Source organism: Triturus cristatus, chromosome 10 (assembly GCF_964204655.1).
Source record: "Triturus cristatus chromosome 10, aTriCri1.1, whole genome shotgun sequence".
Lineage (NCBI taxonomy): Eukaryota > Metazoa > Chordata > Amphibia > Caudata > Salamandridae > Triturus > Triturus cristatus.
Genome location: NC_140593.1, coordinates 559,747,361 through 559,771,807, shown reverse-complemented (window position 1 = coordinate 559,771,807; position 24,447 = coordinate 559,747,361). Strand labels below are relative to the sequence as shown.

General features: G+C 46.3%; 1 protein-coding gene across 1 annotated transcript in view; it reads right to left on the bottom strand.

Moving 5' to 3' along the window:
- Positions 1-219: 219 nt before the first annotated feature.
- Positions 220-24,447, bottom strand: part of LOC146789728 (tetratricopeptide repeat protein 21B-like) — a 330,277-nt gene continuing 306,049 nt past the window's right edge. The window contains exons 22-23 of the mRNA XM_085631188.1: positions 1,692-1,759; positions 220-696 (exon numbers count right to left, since the gene is read on the bottom strand). Coding sequence (XP_085487314.1) covers positions 619-696; positions 1,692-1,759 — 146 coding nt within the window. The 3' untranslated portion in view covers positions 220-618. The remainder of the gene's footprint in view (positions 697-1,691; positions 1,760-24,447) is intronic.

Here is a 24,447-nt window from a genome sequence, read left to right as displayed (position 1 = left end):
GCGCGCCTCTGCGCTTTATGCAGGAGCGCTAGTTAAAACAGCGTCTCTTCCTGGGAAACAAGTCAGGTAGTGCAGCTTCCTTTAGCTACAGGCGCGGACCCCCTGCCACAGGGTCAGCCGCCTGCTAGTGCCAGGTATAGACTAATAGTTCATTTTCTAATATGATGTCCAGATGTGCTTTGACCATTTATATTCTTCATTAAATAGTTCCCTTTGATAACAAAAAAAAGGTCTGTCCAATGGGTCTAAAATTATATTGTGAATAATTCAGCATTTTGGCACTACAATATAATTTTTTCATAGTAATATTAGATTAGATGAAACCTTTATTATATCTTTGGCAATTTTGTTATGCTTTCAATGTATCAATTAAACAACCACAGACCAAATAGGTGGAGGGAGTCTTCACAATGGGAAAGATTTGAGCAGATATGTAAAATTGGTGGGGTGAACAGAGAATTGTAACTTTTAGCATATTGGCTAATTCAAGGGCCACAAGATGCAAACATCTTTGGAGTATTACCCATAGTTTTTGTCACCATTGAAAACTGCATAGGCATTATGAAACAAAAAATCTAATTCAACTGGCAACTTTAAGCAAATTGGATATTTTTATTCTTAAGGTTTAAGAGCTGCTTGAGCCTTTTCCAGAATTTCTTCTCGAATCCTCGGGTAACTGGGATGAGTTTTAAGAACCTGAAAGCAAGAACAACAGTCTGTAAGCTGAGTGCATTTCCAAACATAATAGACAAACCAGTAGAGCACTGGAATCATGGGAGCAGCACTGAAGATAGTGGAGAGGCATGCAGCCAATAATTAAGCTTTATAGCCTGACCGTGGGCAATCCCAGCCATTAAAGACCCGAGCTGAAGGCAAGGGCCTTTAACAAGGGAGCGGGCTTTTGATGGACAGGAAATCTCAGCTACGGCAGGCTATAAAGCTATCAGAGCATTCTGCCCCATCAGGACAGAATGTTCTAATTAGTAAAACAAAGGCCTCATGGAGCCTGAAGGGGTCAAAATCCTTTCGGGCTCCATGAGGCTTTTGTTCTCCGCTGTCGCTGTGAATGCTCTACAGCTAACAGCCATGCGCAGGGCCAATGCTGTTAGCTTTTGAACATTCACAGTAAGAGTACTTAAAAAGGGGCTGAATTCAGCCCCTGGTGCTCCCCAGCTTGGCTGAAGTGCTTTTTGTATTTCAGCCAAGCAAAGGAGACACATGAGCTGAGCAGCATTTCCCCACCCTCCTTCTGATGCTCAAGTGACTCTGAGCTAGGGAGGGGGGAGGCTCCGGTGTGCCCTGCAGCACAGCCTCTGCCTTTTGCTTTCCCCTGCCCACTCCATGTATTTTGGAGAGGCAGGGAAAGAAAAAGGCAGAGGCGGTCTATTAGAGCTTTGAAATGTTGAGTGAGGCAGGAATATACCAGTTCCTATAGGCCGCTGTTGCTCCATTATCTTCAATGGAGCACTCAACATTCCATTGTTCTAATTGGTAACATACGTCTTCTCCAACATTTCAATGTTTGTCATTCTGTCTCTCCCTATTTAATTCATAACAGTAGATGAAATGTTTTAATAGCCATGTACCCCTCATGCCTGAAGCTTTATCAATATTTAAAGGTCTTCACTCGGTTTATAGACCCTTGCCTGTGGCTCAGGCCTTTAACTCGGGAAATAAAAAGCAAGACTTACCTTGTGACAAATGTCTATTGCATTCAGATATTTCTTCCCCTTCAAATAATTGAATGCCAGTTTAAAACCTAGAAAATTAAGGTGGAACAAGAGTAAAAATAAAATGTATAATATTTACCAACCCACCTGAACACAATCCAACGTTAACATGTTTCTCGTTCGAGTGTAATCATTGTAACAAAACTACACAAGTCTACTTAGAGAGTAAGCTTGAGTGCAAAAGTTGCAAGAGCTCACAAGAATGGCTATCAGGTAGATGCTCTATGAAAAACCACAGTTTTATTGTATGACTGCACAGATGACATGGCAGAGTGCTCCCATTGTTGATAAAGAATGTGGTTGTTGTGTTGCTTGTGTTGATCAACACTGAAAAGGAAGGAAAGAAATACTGTGGAGCTAGAAAAACTACCTAGAACTCCAGCGTGTTGATATGGATGAGGGAGTTTAAAAAAGGATTATAAGTTGCAATCTTGGAAAGTCCCATGGGTGTGCTCCAATCAAACTCAGAGGGCTCAGTAGTGACCATCGGCTGATGGCTGGAAGAAATTAAATGACTCCTTGAGACCACCATTAAACCATACAGGAGATCCTGGAAAACTGTCAACAATGGAAAATTAACCATGCCCTGCTCAAACGACTGGAAGAAAATCATCTGTGAGTGAGAAACTTCTTTCTATACTAGGTAGGTCAAGTTGGAAGAGTAGAACTACTAATCCAATGTTATAGTAAGCGACAGGATGATCCCGTCGATTCTGAACATGCGCATAGAGTGCCCTTTTTTAAAATCTAAGAACATGTCCACCCCAGGGACACCGATTTTCCAACCTTTGTGCTACGAGCATACAGAACCTATCTGATCACATATGAAGAAGACCAGGTCACTTCTCTGCCAAGGCGCAAAGATCAACATTTCCCAGGACTACGCCAGAGATACAGTTATCAGGAGAAAAGGGTTTTTAGACCTCAAATGAACACTGCTGTACAGAGCAATCCAACACTCTCATTGATCCAGCCAAATTTAAGATGGTTTACCATGAAAGAGCCATGTGATTTGTGAGTGTTCTTAGACAACACTATAGAGTTTCACATGGAAGACTCTGAGTGGTCCTGGTTGATGACAATACTCACTCCACACCTCAGATTCACAGATCACTGCTGAGGAAGTATTGTCGCCAGAGGGAGTAACAGTCGACTGAGGGCCCTATGGCTGGAGGTTAGATTATACTACCTGTGTTCTTACATACAAGTTAGCCCTCCAACAAGGCATTGGTCAGCGGTGTGAAGATCTGTAACCACAGGGGATATTGCTCTTACCGTTGATATAATTGTATACATGATACCCCTCGTATACCAGATTTATGCCGTGGAGTACAAATGTATTTGTATGCTGTTGTGATTGGATATATTGAACTACCTGTCTATGCACGATCGCGTTTTTGAGTTGTCCGCATTTGGTTTTATGCTGAAAACAATAAAAAAACAAATATACACTCACTCCACATTTGGTCAGCCCACCTAAACGATATCCTTTACAATCTATCACGATGCTTTATAAAACCAAGTACTGTTCTAGTGTTCATATTGCTTGTAACATTTTGATTGTTTTGCTTTTCAGATTTAACCTTATACCACATGCTCCCACATACTATTCATTTTCCATGATTGATCCACACATGATACACACATGATCCACATACCATAATCTCTACCTACCCTGCATCACTGCACCATGTTCATATAGCCATATACACAATACACGCACTCTACTTTTCTCCCCTGTATGTCTTCTCCTAACATGACATATTACCACTGATGTGTGTAACTATCTTCCACATGGTCTCTGCCTATGTGACTTTGACCTGTCTCATGCTTCACTCATCACCTCCTACGATATGTTCTACTATTATAATCATAGGTCCTGCACTCCATGGTAAATCCCACATTCCCCTGATGTGTTTTCCAATGATCCGTCATACGGTCTTGCACGGAACCAGACACATGACACATCAGGTATCATATATATTCTAGCCTTGTGTGACCTCTCAAAATGGACCATCGCTCATTGTTCCCTGTCTAGAAAGCAGCTGTCCTGCCCACAAACTATGTGAGCGTCTGGGTCATGTCCCCCCTCACCTTCCCATTCACAATATGCTAGGCACAAAGTTTCCCATCATTAAGTTCTATTACCTATGCAATGCCCCACTACAGCTACAGTGTTTATCCATGACACTTTATCACACTACAAGCTACATCCATCTGCTCGCATACAGCAAGTCCACATTATAACGTCCCTTGACACCTCACAATGTCTCCACACACTCAATGTTTATGTGCATGTATATGCTCATGTATTATTATCCTTGGTATTGATGTTGACAATGATTGTAATACCGTGCATTAAGCCATGTGTTTTACTCACTAGCATTTATTGCCTGTCAGGGTCCTACTAGTTATATACTGTTTACACCTGGTTATTCCACATGCATTGTTGCGGGTTTGTGCCCTCCTTTTTGCGCTTGTTGGGTATATCTTATTGCTTATATCCTGCAGCTGACATCCACTGCCCCACACTCCACACCTCGCCTTTTCAAACTTTTTTCCCAGTTCGAGAACGATTGCTCTCCCCATGACACCCGGACTCAAACACCACCATGCTTAAAGTGATTTCACTTAAAGCCAAAGGACTCAACCACCCGGTAAAGCACAGAAAGATTTATGATACTGCCACTCTCTAAAAGGCAGTTTGGTTTTCTTGCAGGAGACCAAAATTACCTATACAGAAGCACTTTCCTTCCGTACGGGTTAGGTATCAGACATTGCTTGCTTGCCCGCTATCACCCAAAAAATTGAGTTCCTACACTTATCTCCAAACTTTCAGGGCTCTCAATTATTTCATCAGAACCAGATAACAATGGTAGATGGTTACTTACACAACTACAAAACCCCACCACAGAAATCTATGCAGTGAAAGTATACGCCCCCAACAGACAACCCTAAATTCTGGGATGCCCTTAATGCCAAACTTGCTCTCTTACCCCGGAAGCGAGGATTATACTTGGTGGCGATTTCAACCTTCTATTGGACCCTCTCTTTTAGATACAGAATCCCTACATCTCAAAAAGCGCTTCACGCCCTATGTTCGGCTCACAAACTGGCTGATGTCTGGAGACTCCACAACCCCACTGGCTGTGAATTTAACTTTTTCTCACCTCCTTTCTTCAGAATCAACCACCTCATGGTGATTCCACTCTCCTTCCACAAGCCACCTCTACCTCTATAGAACTGATCCTTATTTTGGATCATGCAGCCATCTCATTGCAACTCCAACTCCTTCCCCCTCCCTGAAATCAAAGGCCTTGCGTATGAATTTAGAGATCCTGGAGGACTCATATGCGGTGAAGGAACTCCACAATGAACTATCCCAATTTATTCAGATAAATTAGAACTGTATCTTCTTCGGTTACTCTCTGGGGCTCCCTGAAATGCTATTGTAGAAGTAAAATAACAGGTTGAGTGTCGCGGGAAAACAGACATAAAATCATCCCTAGACCTATTGTCCTCAAAAATTTAATCGAAAGAACTGAGTTACCGGCAAAATAATGACCCAGCTACATTAACACAACTTAAATGTTAATTTAAATCCATAGTCAGTAAACGCATGCATCTCTGGGTCCATACACAAAAAGGCAAAAAGTTGTGCTACCTTAATAAGGCTGGTAAGTCCCTGGTGGCCTATCTGTAGTTTAAGTGTAACTCTAATCTCATCCAAAAGATCAAAGATGAACACTACAAACTTCAACTGAAATGATACGAAAATTCAACATTTCTACACCAAATTATACACTCCCTCGGCAAACAGGCATTTTAAAGATTGCTCAAACTTCCTGAAGTCCTTACAAATCAAGCAAATCTCCAACTCTGATAGAATCTCGCTTGCCAGTCCAATCACAAGTGAGATCATTCACGCGATAACAAGTATTCCATCTGGTAAGGCACCGGACTGATTCTAGATCACATTTTATAAAACCATTCGCCCGCTCCAATATCACCACATTATAATTGAAACTCTCCCACTGTGCTACTGCTGGCTCAGAATCAGGATCCGCGTCCAAAGCCACCATAGTGGTGATCCCCAAAGATGGTAAGGACCAATCTGACCCCAAAGATTTTAAGCCTATTTTCCTCATCAATATGGAAGCTAAAATCTATGCAAAAATTCTTGCAAACCGTCTCACCTCCCTGATTCTCAAACTAGTCCACCCTACTCAATCTGGTTTCATCAAAGGACGCCTAGTTAGTGACAACATCCGTCTCTTCTCCCATATTACTGAAAACCCGCTTTCCCCACCAGTGGCGGCCACAGCCCTGGACGTGGAGAAGACTTTTGACAAGGTCTCCTGGCCATACCTCAAAGCTGTTCTCTCGAGACATGCTTTAAGAAAAGAATTCACAACAATGTATAAAGGGGGTTAGCCCTGTTAATCCAACCGCATCTGGGCAAACAAGCATACATAAATACAAGTAATGCGTTGGAACCAATCTATCCTAAACAATAAATAGAAGGACAACATCAATTATTCCTTCGAAACAAGGTTCACTCTCTGGATTAATCATATATCAATCAATATCATTGACAGAAGGCAGTTTTAGAAAAAAACTTTTTATGCATCTATATGCAAAGAAACAGACACTTTTTATGTTCAACTATACATGCGAATATAACATTGTTTTAAACAAACTAAAGGAAATTAAATCCCCAAAAAATTAAATAAAATAACTCAATCAAAAAAACAAGGAATATATCCTCTATTCCCTATTCCCCTATTAGTGAATATGGATGCTCCCACTTTTTTATAAGAGCATTCCGTTGTCTCAGATAGCCCTACTACACAGTACTATGAGGAAAAAACAATATTCTCTGAACAATTTTCTTAGTACTTTTTTTAAAACTATTTTACAAACAATTTTGATTTGTCAAGGTCTTTTTCAATTCATAAAGTCGACGCGTTTCAGCTCAACTTGCTTTGGGCCTCATCAGGACTAGGGTGTATAAGGATATCTTTCGATAAAGACACCAGTCTTATTGAATAGTCCCGGCTCATCAATATAGTAAAGTCTGGAAGGAATATCCGCCGGATAAACCGATATCTCAATAGTTCAGTTCGTAGTGATTCATGTGACGTATTATTTGCGTCACATAATTCATCTCGCAGGGTTTAACTTCCTTAATCCTTTATTCATGCATTCATTCAGTGTGCTGTGCACGCGTTCTCATTCGACTCTCAACTTAGTTCCAAGTCCATAGTAAATGTCACGAAAATGTCAAAGAAAAGAATTCATCACAATGACTATGGCCCTATACTCAAACCCCTCAGCAATAATAGGATCAATGGAACCCCGTCCCAGCCCTTTATGCTGCAACAGAGAACCCATCAAGAATGCCACCTATCCCTGCTACTGTTCTTACTTACCATTGACCTTTTGCTCCTGATGCTAAATGAATTGCTAGACATCCCAGGCGTCTCCTTTAACAACATCCCATACAAAACAGCTGCATATACAGACAACATATACAGACAACATCTTGAGATTTACAGAATCTCCGGATCTCGCGATTACTGCAATCCTATTGTGTATTGATCGTTTTTCTAACTTCTCAGGTTACTCTCTGAATAGAGACAAGACTTTAGCTGAATATCCACTGCCATCCCCTCAATAGGTGGTTCATCCAACTTCCAAGGGAAATCTACTATCAAATATATTGGGATATGGTTTTGTAAAGACCTCGCCGAATCCACCGTCAATTAGAATAAAACCCTGAATAAAATAAAAGACCTACTATTAACGTGGTCAACAAAGAGCGTATCCTGGTGGGGTAGATTCAAAACCATCAAAATTATGGTTTCATCCTTGATTAACTTCTTATCAAATATGTTACCTACTCAACTCTACGCCAGACTTTTTTCTTAAAATTGACAACGCTGTTTCACACTTCCTATGGGAGTATAAAAGACCCAGAATTAGTCTTAAAAAACTGAGGACAAACACAAAAGTGGGTGATTGAGATTTCCCTAATTGGATATCCTACCAAACTTCCTACCTGGCATCCCAGGGCTTACAGTGGTTTGAAACTGACCCAGTAAAAAAACCTATATGGGTCGACATGGAGTCTTCTATCTGCCACCCCTTTCCACTCTGACTATGTCACAACATCCTTATACCCAGTCCCGTACCATCTTGAAAGACACTGTGTACACCACACTTTCCTTAGATGCAACACTGGCAACCAATATTCGTAAAGCAACCTTGATATCACTACGGCACAATAAGAAACTACATATTCCTAACTCCCTTACCACCGGACCGATATGGGCAGCTAAAGGGATTGCAACGATACCAGACCTCTACGATAAAGCTGATCTGATCTCATTTGCCTCCCTACAACATAAATACAATCTCTCAAACATGGACTTCCATGGCTTTCTTCAAATTAATGCCAAAATATGTAAGCTTGGTCCCTTTCATAGCTCACCCATACAACAGAAACTTCGACTGATACTATCAAGTGATCATGCTGCTTCATAATTCTACAAAATCCTTACCACCTCTAAAACCCCACGCCATCCACCTTTGACACAGAAATGGGCTTAAGTGGGTTTACACCTACTTCAGCACAAACTGATTCCTTCTCTAACCCAGACCAAATGTTTTGCAGCACACTTCATGTACTGGACCCCTGCAAAAATATTTCAATTAAAACTCAAGTATGCCAACACTTGCTGGGCATGCAACTCATCCCCTGGCGACAAGGAACACATGTTCTTCTCTTGCCCTTTCCTGCAATCCTACTGGGAAGATGTTTCCCTACAGCTACAAAAAAATTCAAATCGACCATTTCCTTATCCTTCCCATAATTTTACTAGGACCTCATCTTGCCAATACCCCAATTGATCTCTCTGACATAGATCTTCCCCTCCTTGATCTTTTACTCACCATTGGTATCAAAGTAATACTGATTGATTGGAAATCTAGTAACAACGTATCTTATCATATCTGGTGGGCCTGAGTTACCCATCTAAGAAGCACACACATAACCCAATCTAGTAACAAAGGCTGACCTGTAATCTCCCAACGTATTTGGGAAACTCTTGATCTTTTTATTCACAACACTCCCCCCACCCCCCAGCCCTAAAGGGAAATCTGCATCTCACCCCCTGGCCACAGGTTCTCCCTGAAACACCACAACTTAGGTTTTAACTCCTCTCTTACTGACTCACATGACTCCACCTCTCCCCCTTCTGTATCCTCTCTCCCCTCCCCCCTAAGATATAGTACTGGACACAATCGTACAGATGTGTACAATATGCACATATTTCTGCTTGCATTTCCCAAGACTCATCATATTTCCTACAGCTACATACCTCTCCTATACATCAAAGCTCTATCCCTACACTACAATCTGAGTATGGTTTATGGTTAATGGTGTTCTAAGAATTCTGTCAATAACAAACGCAAGCATCACATGGATGTACATATCTTGACATTAATTATTTTATTTAACCTTTTCTTCTCCCTTATTGTTTCCTTCTGTATTGTTTTTTATTCATTAAAATGACAAATATCTTTAACTAAAAAACGAATAAAAAGATAGGACAACTACTCTCTTTTTGGGTCCAGACGGAGTCTCTTCTCCTCTTTGGAGGGATGAGGCAGAGCAAAGAATGTAGGCAGGGTACTGCTCTGGCCTACACGGAAGGGAGTGACAACCTTCGGAAAGAAGGAGATGTGTGTCAGGAGAACCAGTTTGTCCGGGTAAAAGGAGGTGTAGGGAGGGGGCACAGGGAGGGGCGATGTAATGACCACTAAAAAGGCAGATTTAATGGACAGTAGCCAAAGAGGGAAATTAATCAAAGGTTTGAATGGCGTACACATCAGGAAAGTGAGAACAAGGCTGAGTCCTCAATGATGCATGATATATGGCGTGGGGTGAAACATCTGCTGCAGACCTTTAAGGAACCTGGCTACAACAGGGAATTTGAAAAGAGTAGGTTGGTCTGGCAACCTAAGGAATGCATAGATTGCAGAAAGATACCAGTGCCAATAGCATAGCCCTGCTGGGCCAACGATAGGGTAAACAAAAGAACCTTGGATAAAGGTGCCAAAAGGGGATTAACACTGTGTAAAGTGAGTGAGTGAGTGAGTCTGCATTTGTAAAGCGCATGGCTACCATAGGCTTCCCAGCGCTGGAGACAAAGTCACCAAACAATCAAGCGATCAGAAGGTTCCAGAGAACAGCAGAGTCTTCAGTTGTTTGCGAAAAGCGAGATGATTGGCCTCGAGTCGGATAAGATCTAGGAGCTGATTCCAGCGTTTGGCAGAGATGAGGGAGAAAAGACGACCCCCACTCCGAGCTCGGTATACTCTGTGATCTACGGCTAGATGTTTTTTCTCCGATCGCAAAGATCTTTTAGCGAGGTAAGGGGAAATAATAGATCGGAGGATTGGTGGGGCCTTAGCTGAGAGTGCCTTATGGGCAATGCATAAAGCCTTAAACCGAATTCTCTCGGCCACTGGAAGCCAATGCAGGGATCTAATGTAAGGTTTAGCTGATTCCTGCTTGTGAACCTGCATCAGCAGTCGGGCCGCACAGTTTTGAACCGTTTGCAATTTTTTAATGGTTGCGGCTGGAGACCCTAGATAAAGCACATTGGCATAATCAAGCCTCGAGAAGATCAAGGCTTGCACCAAAAGCTTCTTGGCAGAGAACGGCAAAAGTGGAAGAACCTTCCTAATCATTTTTAGAATGCCATTTCAGGTGCCTGCCACCCTGCGCACCTGTTCCTTAAAGTTCAGGCTGTCATCCAACCACACCCCAAGACTTTTTATTTGAGTTTTGGGGGTAGGCATCACCCCTAAACATTTAGGCCAAAGGGTGTTGATGTCCATATTAGTGGTTTTACCCAAGAGCATCAGCTCGGTTTTGGCTGCATTCAGCTTTAGGAAGGAGTCATCCATCCATGCAGAGATCCCCTCCAAACAGCTGGCCAAGTTGCTCTTAGCATTGTCCAAACTGTTAGGGACCCAATCAGCTGAGTATCATCAGCATAGGAAATGATGTTAACCCCAAAGGGTTTAACCACCTCGGCCAGAGGGCGCAAATAAACATTAAAGAGTGTAGGGCTCAAGGAGGAGCCCTGCGGCACTCCACATCGTAGTGGAACTCTTTCGGACCTAACATTGTCCTCAAAGACCTGGAAGGATCTATCCGTCAGGAAAGACTCAAGCCATTTAAGTAAGATTCCTGACACCCCAATTTCTCTAAGTCTTGTAATCAGAAGTTGGTGATTAACAGTGTCGAAAGCCGCAGTGAGATAGAGTAATATAATAGCTGCAGAACCGCCAATTATACTGGCTTCTTCGACCACAACTAACAAGGCTGTCTGTGCCTTGTTGAGTTCTAAAGCCCGTTTGAGAGGAGTGTAAACGTTTGTTCACCTCCAAAAAAGTGGAGAGAACGGAATTGACATATTTTTCACATATCTTTGCAATCCTGGGTAGGAGTGAAATCGGCCGATAATTAGCAAACACTTCAGGATCCAGGTAAGGTTTCTTCAATAGGGCTCTAACCATAGCTCGCTTCCATGAGGATGGAACAATCCCTGAGGACAGCAAAATGTTAATGAGCTCCAGAATAATTGGGGTAACAGAGTCAGAAACCCGATTGAGAGTCATAGGGGATGCAGCATCACTTGAGGAGCCAGATTTCAACTGCTCCATGTAGGTTTTTAGAGAATTCAAATCCATAAGAGGAATGGTCTCAATGGGACACTCCAGTGATCGAGGCTTTGCCTCTACGGGGGTCATTATCGAAGTTGATAAAGGAGGAAAGCACACCATGATACAAACTTGTCCCATCAGCACACATATATGGACTTGGTGGAGGGACGCCTGGCTGCCAGTACAACATCACAGACTTCGGGCAGAAGGTCAAAAGCGGTCAACTGTCGCTGTGCAATCTCCATGTATGTAGGTGGAGAGTGTGTAGGTTGGTGTGCAGAACCCTACTGTATTGCTGCAATTGAAGAACCTCCCGAAGAGGCAACCTGACTGGCGGACCAATGGTCATGCTGAAAGTTCAGGATACCAGACTCTCCATGCCCAATCCAGAGTCACAAGAATGTCTTGGGCCCTGTAGTCGAGAACTTTAAGGAGGAGTGGTATTGGCAGAAAAGCATACAAGAGGTGGAAGCTCCACTCAAAATGAAATGTGTCTCAGAGTCAATTTGGAAACTCCAGCATGCAAAACTGCTGACATTGTGCGTTCTCGCCGGTGGTGAAGAGATCTAACGAAGGCTCTCCCCACTGCTGAAAGAGACCTTCCACCACTACCAGATGGAGACGCCAATCATGTTCTGCTGCAGATCTTTGGCTGAGTTTGTCCACTCTGGCGTTCAGAGAGTCTACCCGGTGTTGAACCCACAGGGAAATGCCCTAACTTTCTAGCCATGTGCAGAGGTGCAGGGCCTCTTGACACAGGGTCCACGACCCCACGCCGCCCAGGTTGTTGCAGTACCACATGGCGATGGTGTTGTCTGAACAGATGTACCAGCCTTCCCTTGATTGAAGGGAGAAAGGCTTTTAATGCAAAGCGAATCGCTCAAAGCTCCAAAAGGTTGTTGAGGAGCTCGGACTCCACTGGAGACCAGAACCTTCTGATCTTCAACTCTTCCAGATGGCCACCCCAGTCGATGAGTGACATCTCTCACTACTGTTATATCTGGTTGGGGAAGGGAGAGGGGGTTGCCACTGACCCAATCAACCCCCTACCCTTTCAAAAGGAATCCCAACAACTGGAAGGGGAATTAAGGGGGGCTTGGCTTGACAGGTAACACAGGAGTTACAGAACTCCTTTACTTTCTGGGACACGTTGGGCCAGTAGAAGTGTGCAACCAACTTACTCCAAGTTTTGGACTGGGCAGGTTGCCCAGCTAGGGGATGTCATGGGCCAAAGTGAGTAGAAACTCTGTACATCTGAGGCACTACCACTCTCTTAGGGGCACCAGGTTTGGGATCCCAGGCCTCGGTGTATAGGAGTCCTTCCTCCCAATAGGTCCTGTGGGAACCACTGACATCCCCACCTTTCTGTGCAGCAGCTTGCTGTCTCAGGCTTTTAAGCATGGGACAGGTTTTTGGTTTCTGGCATAGATCTTCCCTAGAGGGTCCCCGTGGACCTAGAAGCTCTGCCGTCTAAGGCCCAAGTTCCTGAGATTCAGTTCCCTCAAGTGCTGACTGGTCTTCTCCCCGGGGAGAGGGGACCTGTGCTCGGGTCTGTATGGAAGTTGGTTTCCCAGCCTTCCTGCCTTTTCTCTTGGAGGTTTCGTGGACCATAATTCCAGGCTCCAAGACCTCTTTTCCACCCTGGGCTTTGCGCTGTTTAAAGGATATCAGTTTTTCAGTCATCACGGTGACGGTTGCACCTGTATCTCTCATGGTTTCTACCTCAATCGCATTGAGTGCTTCTGTCTGTATTTCTTCAGGTTACTGGGCTGGACTGCTACGGTAGCCATATCCACCCCACCCTCAGACTAAAATAGCTTCAGTGTGCAGTCTGCCTTGGGCAGGACACACTAAGGGTCCCATCTGTAGTCAGGCAAACCTGAAGATTTCTTGTTGATGTCCCGCCCCTTTCCCCAGGAAGGGAGAAGTAAGCCCTTTCTTTTGGTCACACTCACCCTGGGCTTTTCTGTACACCCTTGTTTTGACCCAATGGTCAGCCTTCTTCCCTAACTCCTGAGGAGAGACTAACCCTAAGCCCACCAGGTACTGATGCAATTTCTTAGATGTACAATTACTCAACAGATGCAACTTCATCAGCAAATTATAGAGCTCATCATAATCTTGCACATTACTGCCCTTCAACCAGCCACTTAGTGTATTGACTGAATAGTCAACAAAGTCTATTCATGATGGACTCAAAGTTTTGTGAATCTCCCTGAACTTAACCCAGTACTCTTCAGTTCTGAGACCAATGCCTTCAATTAGGGTAACCTTCATGAGGTCATAGGACTCCGCTTCTTCCTCATCAAGCGTCAGGAGTCTATCCATGCACTTTTATGAGAATCACTCCCACAGTACAGCTCTAGTGTCTCTGGTGTAACTGTCTCATTTGACAAGCCCTCTAAAAGGCTGTAAACCATTTTGTAATGTCATCAACATATTTAGGGATAATCCCTTCGGGATTTTGGGATCAAACGTTTCCTCCTTCTCCCTATTTATTTTGTTGCTGCAAACACTCATGGATGCGAGACCCATCTCAGCCCTTTCTTTTTCCATAGCCAGGATTTTGGCTTCAAAGGCTACTCTCTTGGCTAGTCTAGAAAGATATACAGCTTCCTCGTCTATTTCTTCTATTTCTCAGTCACATGAGTTGCCTGGCCTATCCACAGAAGGGTAAGGCACTCAAGGTACAGGGATAGGATAGAGGTTTTGGTCCTCATCCTCTCTGGTTAAGTTAGAGGGGCTGCCCCCTTGGGGACTGACTACAGTCTAATTTTCACTGTCATTCTCCTCTTCAGATGTGTCAGGACCTTTTATCAACTGGGCTGCATCAAAGTCTGCAAGGGCCTCCTGGAAGCTCGCCTTGGTAGGACTTGAGCTAGTAGCAATGTTAATGGCTTTACAGAGGCTCTTTAACTGCTGCATACTAAGCTTCAGATAAGGGGTCAGGCTGAGTTCCTGCACTTTATCCTCTGGGCCAACAATGTTTAGTACAGTTGGGACCTTTTCAGAAAATTGTGCAAAATATTCTAAAATAATTTTAAAGACCTAACTAACTAGCACTCTAACTTTCTGATGCAGTGGGATGGAGGACTTAACACAATGCACTAACAGTTGCAATTAGAAAATTTTGCAAAAATCAAAAAATAAACAAATTTACAAAACTATTTTGAACTAGTGTCAATTGTGGATTTCTTAGTGGAATCACCATTGACCAAGTGGTATCAGCAAATACAAGTCTTGTATCCTATCGCTGAACCACCTAATGTAGGAAGCTGGCTTTTTATGTACTGATGCCTATGAAAGGGCACACCAAGCAAAAAGTCCAGACGACCCTTATTTCGTTTACAGGGCTTAGTTACATAATCCCAAGTGCTCTATTAAAGGTATTGTGGTCGAGCAGCTTAGCCTTATCAGAGGGGAGTGTGAAGCATCTGTTGTACATACAAGTCAATAAATGGTTCACACACTCATTAAGAAATCTGAGACCAATTTATAAAAAAAATCCCGCTGCGTCCTTCACCTTACTTGTGCTTTCTCCGCTGGCTGATCTGCTGCTGCCCTAGGAGGGGCTCTGCTGCTGCCCGTTGCTGAGTGGGACGACACTGACGCGGGGAGAAGGCACTACACGGGACTCCGGTTACCAGGAGCCCGTGCGTTGCTGCACCTGTGCCTCGCCACGCCCACCCGCCACAGATCATTTAAAACAACTTGCGGAACCCGCTGGCGCGGGTCCCGCTGCGTCCTTCACCTTACTTGTGCTTTCTCCGCTGGCTGATCTGCTGCTGCCCTAGGAGGGGCTCTGCTGCTGCCCGTTGCTGAGTGGGACGACACTGACGCGGGGAGAAGGCACTACACGGGACTCCGGTTACCAGGAGCCCGTGCATTGCTGCACCTGTGCCTCGCCACGCCCACCCGCCACAGATCATTTAAAACAACTTGCGGAACCCGCTGGCGCGGGTCCCGCTGCGTCCTTCACCTTACTTGTGCTTTCTCCGCTGGCTGATCTGCTGCTGCCCTAGGAGGGGCTCTGCTGCTGCCCGTTGCTGAGTGGGACGACACTGACGCGGGGAGAAGGCACTACACGGGACTCCGGTTACCAGGAGCCCGTGCATTGCTGCACCTGTGCCTCGCCACGCCCACCCGCCACAGATCATTTAAAACAACTTGCGGAACCCGCTGGCGCGGGTCCCGCTGCGTCCTTCACCTTACTTGTGCTTTCTCCGCTGGCTGATCTGCTGCTGCCCTAGGAGGGGCTCTGCTGCTGCCCGTTGCTGAGTGGGACGACACTGACGCGGGGAGAAGGCACTACACGGGACTCCGGTTACCAGGAGCCCGTGCGTTGCTGCACCTGTGCCTCGCCATGCCCACCCGCCACAGATCATTTAAAACAACTTGCGGAACCCGCTGGCGCGGGTCCCGCTGCGTCCTTCACCTTACTTGTGCTTTCTCCGCTGGCTGATCTGCTGCTGCCCTAGGAGGGGCTCTGCTGCTGCCCGTTGCTGAGTGGGACGACACTGACGCGGGGAGAAGGCACTACACGGGACTCCGGTTACCAGGAGCCCGTGCGTTGCTGCACCTGTTCCTCGCCACGCCCACCCGCCACAGATCACAACTCCTAGGCTACCCAGCGACTCCGCCCACTGCCTGCTTCCTGCGCCGGAGGACTTCAAAAGAGGTCAGCCTCCTCCGCCTCGTGGACGCACGCGGGCGGCGCCGGGCTGAGCCCGGGCAGAGGGCGGGCCGTTTTAGGCCGTTAGAGGCCGGCAGAGACCGGACCGGGCCACCCCTCTATCGTTGTCCCTGTCTCAAGGCTCTTCTTCATACTTCATCAGCCTGCGGCTTTGACTGTTCCTCTCGCCATGGCTACTAGAGTATCCAGGAGTAAGGCTGCCCAACAGTGCTCTAGCACACTGGAAAAATTCTTTCCGAAGACCAGTGCTGCGGCTAGCAAAGGTCGCACAGTATCAGACACTCTCCCTGAGGTAAACTTAGAAAACGTGTCAGTTTCAGTGGTCCCCTCGGACTCTTCTTCCATCGATGTTAGTACTCCAATACCCTTTGATGCCACCCATCTATCTCTCATGGATAGTATTGATCAGACAATCGAGACAGTCCTCCAACAACTCAGGACTCCGTCTAATCTACTCAGGGATAGCGAGTCTCTGCGTCCCTCGGGGGTGGTGGAGACCACTCCGTATATGAACTGTGCGGAAATCTCTAAGGCGCAGGATGAAGGGCAAGTTGCAGTGCCAACAGATCCCGTAGGCAGTAGAGTGGACCATCCTCCGAAAAGGAAAAGGTCAAGGAAACTTAGAGGGGCAAAAAGGGCCAGAGTGGATAAAACCAACCCAACATTAGATGTTAGCTCAGACATTCCGGCTTCTCCCGTGGTTGTTTCCCCGGGAATTGGGTCTGATCAATCAGACTCGCCATTAGCCACAGTGGTACCTGGGTGTTCTGGCCCGTTCATATTCGGTGGAAATCCTCCAAATGCGACAGAGGCTCTAATTGGCTCTTTTAGGGACATCCTTAGGAGCCTGTTGGAGCCCCTGTCTGCAAAATTGGATTCCATAGCTGCTAGACTTAGGGCTATGGAAAACGCACATAACAGGAATAGTCCTAGCAGGGGGTTGGGTCCAAGTGCACAGACGGCTCCCCGGGATTCTGTAGGGAACAGACCATCTACTGCTGGAACAATCATACAGGCCCCGGTCGGGGCACAACACAGTGTTACAGGTAGTCATGCTCCCCCACTGCCCTCTTCACAAATGTCTAGGCCCCCTGTCCCTGCACCTAGAAGATCTAAGCAACCAACACTACCCCCTCCAACGAGTGGGGGGCGAGTTAACAATGAACATACTGGTCGCCCCACTAGCACCAACACTAGGCGCAGGGTGGTTAATTTGCCCCCTGAGGCTGTGCCCTACACAGCGATTATGGTGGGAGTTCCTGAGCTCACTGGCGACACCAGAGAGCCACAGGACTCACTCCGTAATAAGGTAATTAGTTGGCTTAATATTAACAGGCCCCTCCCTTCTAACATCAATGGTGATGTGTTGATGGTCAGAAGGATCCCATGGTTCGGAATCACCCCCAAAAACAGGGTAGGGGACTGTATCATAATTAGTTTTAAAAGCCCACTGGTTGCCCCTTACATTTGCAACTGGCTGGTAAGGCCGGATAAGTCCAACATAGAATTAGTGTCCCTCTCACACTTCTACCCAAATGCTTCCAACTTAGTAGTGGGGAGGGAACAGAGTTGGACCAGAGTGGGCTTCGCCGTAGATGGTTCACGGTACAGACCCAAGCACAACACACTGCCCGCCCATGGTAATTTTGTCCTTCAGAATAGATTCTCCTGCCTGGATCAAGTAGATTGACCAATAAGGGGGGACATTCCACAACACTCAGTAAATTTTGCCTATGGGTCTACACTCAGGGGGGAAGGTACATCTGTTCCCGTAAATGAAAAAAGGTCTCTGGCCCCTGCAAATGACGGGGGGAATGCCCTGGGAAGCATCCAAGTTTTAGATGAGGATCCACCAAACACACCAACTGTTTTTACAACGCAATTGGTGGAGCTTGTTGAATTGCCCATCCAGTCGCCCATTACTACTGGTTTGGGTGACCTGGGTAATTTTGTACATGATATCCCGTCTGCACTAAGTGAAGCAGGTCCCCAATTTCAAGGTCCAGGCCTGACTATCCTCTCCTGGAATGTAGCTGGCATATCAAGTAAGGTGGATACCCCGGAGTGGGAAACTTTGGTCAGCAAAAGTGACATCCTCCTCTTCCAGGAGACATGGGCTAGGGCACCACAGCTTAGGAGGGGATACGACATTTTTGAAATCCCGGCAAAGTCGAATGGGAGAGGGAGACCCTCGGGAGGTTTAGCAATCTGGGTGGCGAGCCACATTGGGTGTCAGGTGGATAGAATGGACACACTTTCACCGGACATTCAGTGTGTGCTCCTCAGATGGCCTGGTAAAAGTACATGGGCTATTGTTAACGTCTACTCTCGACCAGTCGCTGTGGGTAAGGAATCCCCCACCCTAGTTGATCTTTCATCTTTTCTAGGGCAACTGCCAGGCGACCTGAAAATAGTGATGGGAGGAGATTTCAACTGCCACTTTGAACCCCTGGAAGGTCTAATGGAGGGTGCCTTTACTGCCGAGGATGACCACTGGGGAGTCCCACCTTCCTCCTCACCTCACCCCAAAGCTTGGTCTCCGTTGGCAGTACAACTCACCTCTCTCACTCTGAACTTTGCACTGAGGGCGTGTAACGGACGCACCCCCTCTGACACTCCTTCGGTGTGTACTTTCAACAAAAAGGGCCATGAGTCAAGGTTGGACTATATTTTTATAGATATTTCCTTGTGGCCCAAAGTTCATGATTTTAGAGTGATCCCGAGGACAGACAGTGACCACAATTCCCTTTTGTTGGAGATCCAGCACCCAGCCCCTGCTATAGGGCTGTTAACTACCGATTCTGGAGTCGACCAGGGAGACATACTACTCACTACAAGCAGGCGCCGAGTGAAATGGGGGAAGCTAGTTGATAAAGAAGAAGCTATAAAAAACCTCTATGGCATAGCACTCCCCAGGTTCCTGGAGGTGGATGCTCTCATTAATCAATCTAGACCCTCAGACTACAATGAGAGACTATTTGCCATCCACCAGGCCTTAGTGAGGGACCTTGCAGATGTCTTCAATCCGGCCCTGCCCACTAGAAGGAAAAAGACTCGCGCTCCTACTTGGTACACCTCCACTTGCAGGAAAACTAAGTCTGAGCTTCTTTCCGCAATTAAAGAGGGTAGCGATAAGGTGAAGATTGCAGCCCTTAGGAGGGGGTACAAGTTAGCACTGGCCAACGCAAGGGCAGAGTGGGATTGGAATCACTGGCATGAACTGTCTGAAGCCCTCAAATTCAAAGACTCTAAAAAAATTTGGGCTCTGGTAAATAATGGAACAGGGGATCTGCTATCCGCAGTAGAACCCAATATTGCCCCCTCTATTTGGGAGGCCCACTTTGGGACACTATATCAAGAAACCACTCTCTGGCCGGAAGGGATGGTGGTGGAGTCCCCCTGCCTTCCAGATGTGGCCTTGGAATTTTCCTTGGGGGAGGTGAAGCTAGCACTGGAGCGCTTAGCGCTGGGGAAGGCACCGGGGTTGGATAAGCTACCCGGTGATTTATTCAGATACCACCCTGACATTTGGGCCCCGTACTTTCTTGTTCTTTTTAATGCTATTTTGGGAGGTATGGCGGTCCCTTCCTCTTGGCTAGGGGCTGAAATAGTTCCGATCTACAAGAAAGGGTCCCCTTTGAGTCCGGCAAATTACAGGCCTATTAGCCTGATAGATGTTCCCCAAAAGCTTTTTGCGCGCCTTATTTTGAACCATCTATTAGACTGGGTGGAGGAAAATGACATCATGAGTCCCCTGCAGGCTGGCTTCAGGAAAAACACGTCGACCATGGACCAGATCTTCCGCCTCGTTCTCCTCTACTGGAAGACGGTGAGGATCGAGGGCGGGAGATTGTACATGGTCTTCGTGGATCTGAAGTCAGCCTTTGACCTAGTCCCGCGCAGGTAACTTTGGGAGGTGCTGGAAAAGTTAGGAATTCCCCCCCAGCTACTTAACATCTTAGCCAGGCTGCATGAGAACAACTATGCGCAAGTCAGGTGTGGGAAAGATGGCAAACTTTCATCCAGGTTTCCTGTTCATCGAGGTGTGAGGCAGGGTTGTGTCTTGGCACCGACCCTGTTTTGCTTATTCATTAATAACGTCATCTCACACCTGGAAAACGTCAAGGACAATGACGCCCCCTGTCTGGCAGGTAGGAAGGTACCGGCAATCATGTTTGCCGACGACACCCTCCTCCTTTCAAAATCCCCCATGGGGATCCAGAGGATCCTGGATGGATTTGGTCTTTTCTGCCATCAGCATGGGTTGGAGGTGAACACTGAAAAGACCAAGTTCATGATCTTCAACCCACCAACCAAAACTAGGCCCAATCCCACCCTGGGGACCGCCAGCCTTGAGAGGGTGTCCACCTTCATATATCTGGGGGTAACACTGCAGGAAAATTTAGCATGGGACCGACAGATAGTACGATCTAAGGCCAAATTATCCCAACTGTCGGGTGCAATCCTGAAAGTGGCTAACACTTCTTCCTTCAAGCCCATAAGCCCGGCCCTTGAAACTTACAAGACCCAGGCCAAGGCTGCGGCTATGTATGGCAGTGAGCTATGGGGATACAAAGCGGTGAAGGGCCTATCAACAGTGGAAAATAGTTTTCTAAGGCGCCTTCTAGCCCTTCCAAGTGCCACGCCACTTCAGCCTCTGAGAATGGACATGGGTCTCCCCCCTATTGCAGAGGAGCTTGTGTCAAAGCCAGTGAAGTTCTGGCACAGGCTCTGGTCTACGGACGAACTTCATCATTATAGGGAGGATCTCACCCATGTCATGAGTTTAAACTGCAGCGGCAAAATCCCCTGGCTCACCTTTGTGGAAAATGAACTGTCTGCCATCAATCTCCGTGTCCTGTGGGAGGACCCTGCGCGAGGCTGCCAAACAATCTCGCGCAAAGCCCTGGCACAAATTTATAAAGCCAGGTCCCTTGCTCACTTGATGGACGCTCAAAATAGCGGCACCCTAACTTTGCGATTCTTAGAATCCAAAAATTCTTATGTTTTTGAACCTTTTATGGATTTTATTTTTCCCATCCTGGCGAGGAAACTGTATGTTCAATGGAGACTTAGCACGCTACCTATTAATTCATACACCTCTAAGTGGACAAATGGGGGCGATAAAACATGTCCCTGCTGTAACAACCATGTGGAAGATGACCCCCACATCTTGTTTGTGTGCCCTGCATACCAAAGGCCCAGAAAATACTGGATAGCACCGCTCTGTAAGAACCTGGGGTTCAGAGAGTATGCACAGGCATACAGGATTTTGAAAACTAGCACCCTGGGCCACATTGTGTTCGCTGTTTCCAAATTTCTTATGGCCATATGGTTGATCAGAAAGAAAAAATCATCTGAAGCCCCTTGAACTTTCTAATGAACTTTCTAATGTAATTTTAAATCACTCCTCGCTGGGAGAGCGGACTCTATTCAAATGTGTTTTAAAATAATGTTTTAATGTTTGTAATGTTTGCATTGCATCTTTTATGGTCTATATGGCCGAAATAAAGAATTTTGGAATTGGAATTGGAAAAAAATAAAGTATATATTTTTATAGGAATTTAGACACCAAGAACTTTAGAATAACTTTACTACATTCGGAGATATAGATTTTAGAAGAAAAATAGGAAAATGGTTTCAATAACCATTTTAAGGCATGCGTCTCGAACTCTACAATGCTAACCTATGGGAGGAAAAACTCATGTAGCAAAACGGTACTTGCAGTCCGAGGTCAGAGGTGCCCTTTGGGACTTATGTGCTAAGGGGCCAAGGTCCAAAGTACCACCCTCAGTTTCACTTTACCTGTCCTAGTGTTTGGGTGCAGAGGTGCTGGTCGGGATGGTAGCCTTGAGTGCTACACCGGTAAAGTCAATGGGACTTAGAACAAAGGCTACAATGGGGGAATTGGGGACAAGTCTAGCTGAATCCCAAAGGGGAGGTCAGGTCCTGGGGACCCCTATACCAAAGGGATGCAAACAGAAGTTGTGAACCCAGGCTGGGGGTGGGGGGGGGGGTCAGGTACAGAGGTGCTTGGCTGGCTGGCCACTTGCAAATGAGTCTCCCACCGTTGTCAGTATGGAGGGGAAAAACAAGACCGCAGGGCCACTCTGGTCTTGGGTCTTGTTGGTCCTAAAGTCCCTCAACAAACAGGAGTATTTCCATAGAGGTGGTGTCCACGTTGGACGAAGAACAAGCCTTGGCTGGTGCCAGTGCCCCTGGTACTCGAGGTATTGTTGCAGGTGGGCTCCTGGATGGTCTAGTGTCTCGAAACTCGGCAGGGAGCTGGGGCTGATCTGCCAGAGCCACAAAAACCTCCTCCTGAAGTGTTGCACCCTCGGGGAGATCATGGACCTGCAACACAGTGAACTGGGCAGATGCAGTCAGTGCCTGCTGATGCAGTAGTATGGCTCCTCCACCCCAAGGGAGATGATAGCTGGTTGTCAAAGTGCTGGGCAGTCCTCCAAGCTTTGGGAAAGATGCACAGATGCAGGACAAGTTGGCTCTTTGCAGTTTTTTAGGAGCAAGCAGCAAGGCAGGGTTTGGTGACAGTTTCTTTGCAGGTCCTTGGTTCTCACTGTATCATCTCTTTGTCCTTCTGTTCCCAGGAAGTCAACTCTGTCTGTGTCGGGGGACCCCTAAATACTCAATATAGGGTCATTTAGGGTACTATAAGGTAAGCTACCTATGACTAGGGTGACTACACCCCCTTTATGACCACTTCCTGCTGGGAGTGGGCATAACCCTGACCCAGAAGTCGATATTTTCACCAAAAACAAGATGGTGAAAACCTTCTCTGGCTGTTCACTTCAGGCAGCCCACCTTTCAGGTGTGACTAGCTGTGAGTGAAACACGCTTCCTGAATATCTAAATTCCCGCCTGCTTTGGCTTTCAAATGGGCCCCAGGGCATGGGTGGCATACCCCAGGTCTGGGGGGAAGCCGAAGTTGCGCGTCAGAGGCTTTGAAGCCTCTGGATTTGATATGCTAAATTGCTAGCCATCTTGCTTGAGGAGGTGAGAGCACCTTCTGCCGAGCAGGTATTGTTCCTGGCCTCAGAGAGCAGCTCTCCTTTGCGGGGGCCAGAAATCCATCTATGGTGGCAGGCTGGAAGATTCCAGTCAGCCAGCACACCAAATGACTAGTAGGGTTATAGGGGGCACCTCCAACGTGCCCTCCGGGTGCATGTCCTAATAAATCTGATACTGGCATCAGTACAGATTTAGTATGGCGAGGTGTTTGATACCAAACACCATTACTTTCAGTGAAGCAATCATGTAGCTGGGCAACTCATAATGAACAGTGTCCAGTACAAGTTCTTAAAATGCCTTCCTGAACACTTAATTACTAGTAATGGATCTAGGCATCACAGGGGCACATCTGCTCATGCCAGAGGAAGGAGAGATCATTTAATAAGGGAGTGACTAGAGCCCTGCCGGGAGCTCCTCCAGAAGGAAAAGGGTTCTGCGACTTTGAATTTAGGGCTTCTGGTAAGTTTTACAGTAAGACGTTTAACTAAAGGGGTGCACATGGGGATAAAATAAATAGGCTAGAGAAACTGCTCTATTCAGTGGCTACTACACAGGATAAGACAAGCACATCACCACCAACCTCCCCAGAACATTCCTCGACCTGGAAAGAACCCTCCTGAAGGATAATGCCCTGCTGGAAGAAAGAAGACACTAGACTCCTGATTTCTGCCTTACACCCTTGGATTAAAAGAACAAGTTACTTACCTTCAGTAATGCCTTATCTGGTAGAGACTCTCTCTAGCCTTAGATTCCTTACCTTAGAAGTATCCCCAGAAGTCAGACTGGACCAGGAAAGTTTTCAGCAGTACCCCTGCGTGCCGGTAAGTGGTGCTGTTCGGTTATGCGTTGACTGTACCAAAAGTGACATACACTGGACCTATATAGACGCCACCTTGGCGCAATGAACTCAGCTCATGTTCTTGACTTTCCACGCTAGGAGCATGGACCCAAAATGAAGACTGTACACTGGTGTGAGTTTCAAGGGAAAACCTCTCCCTTTAATCAGGTCGCAGAGCAGAGAGGATGGGAGGGTCTGTAAGGAATCTGTGGCTAGACAGTCTCTACCAGATAAGGCATTACCAAAGGTAAATAACTTGTTCATCTGATAGAGACTTCTAGCCGCAGATTCGTTACCTTAGAATATATACCCAAGCAATACCTCACTGGGGGCGGGTCTGTGAACCAATTTAGGACTAGAAAGTTCTGCAGGATCGAATGGGCAAAATGCCCATCCCAACGGACCTGCCTGTTCCCGGA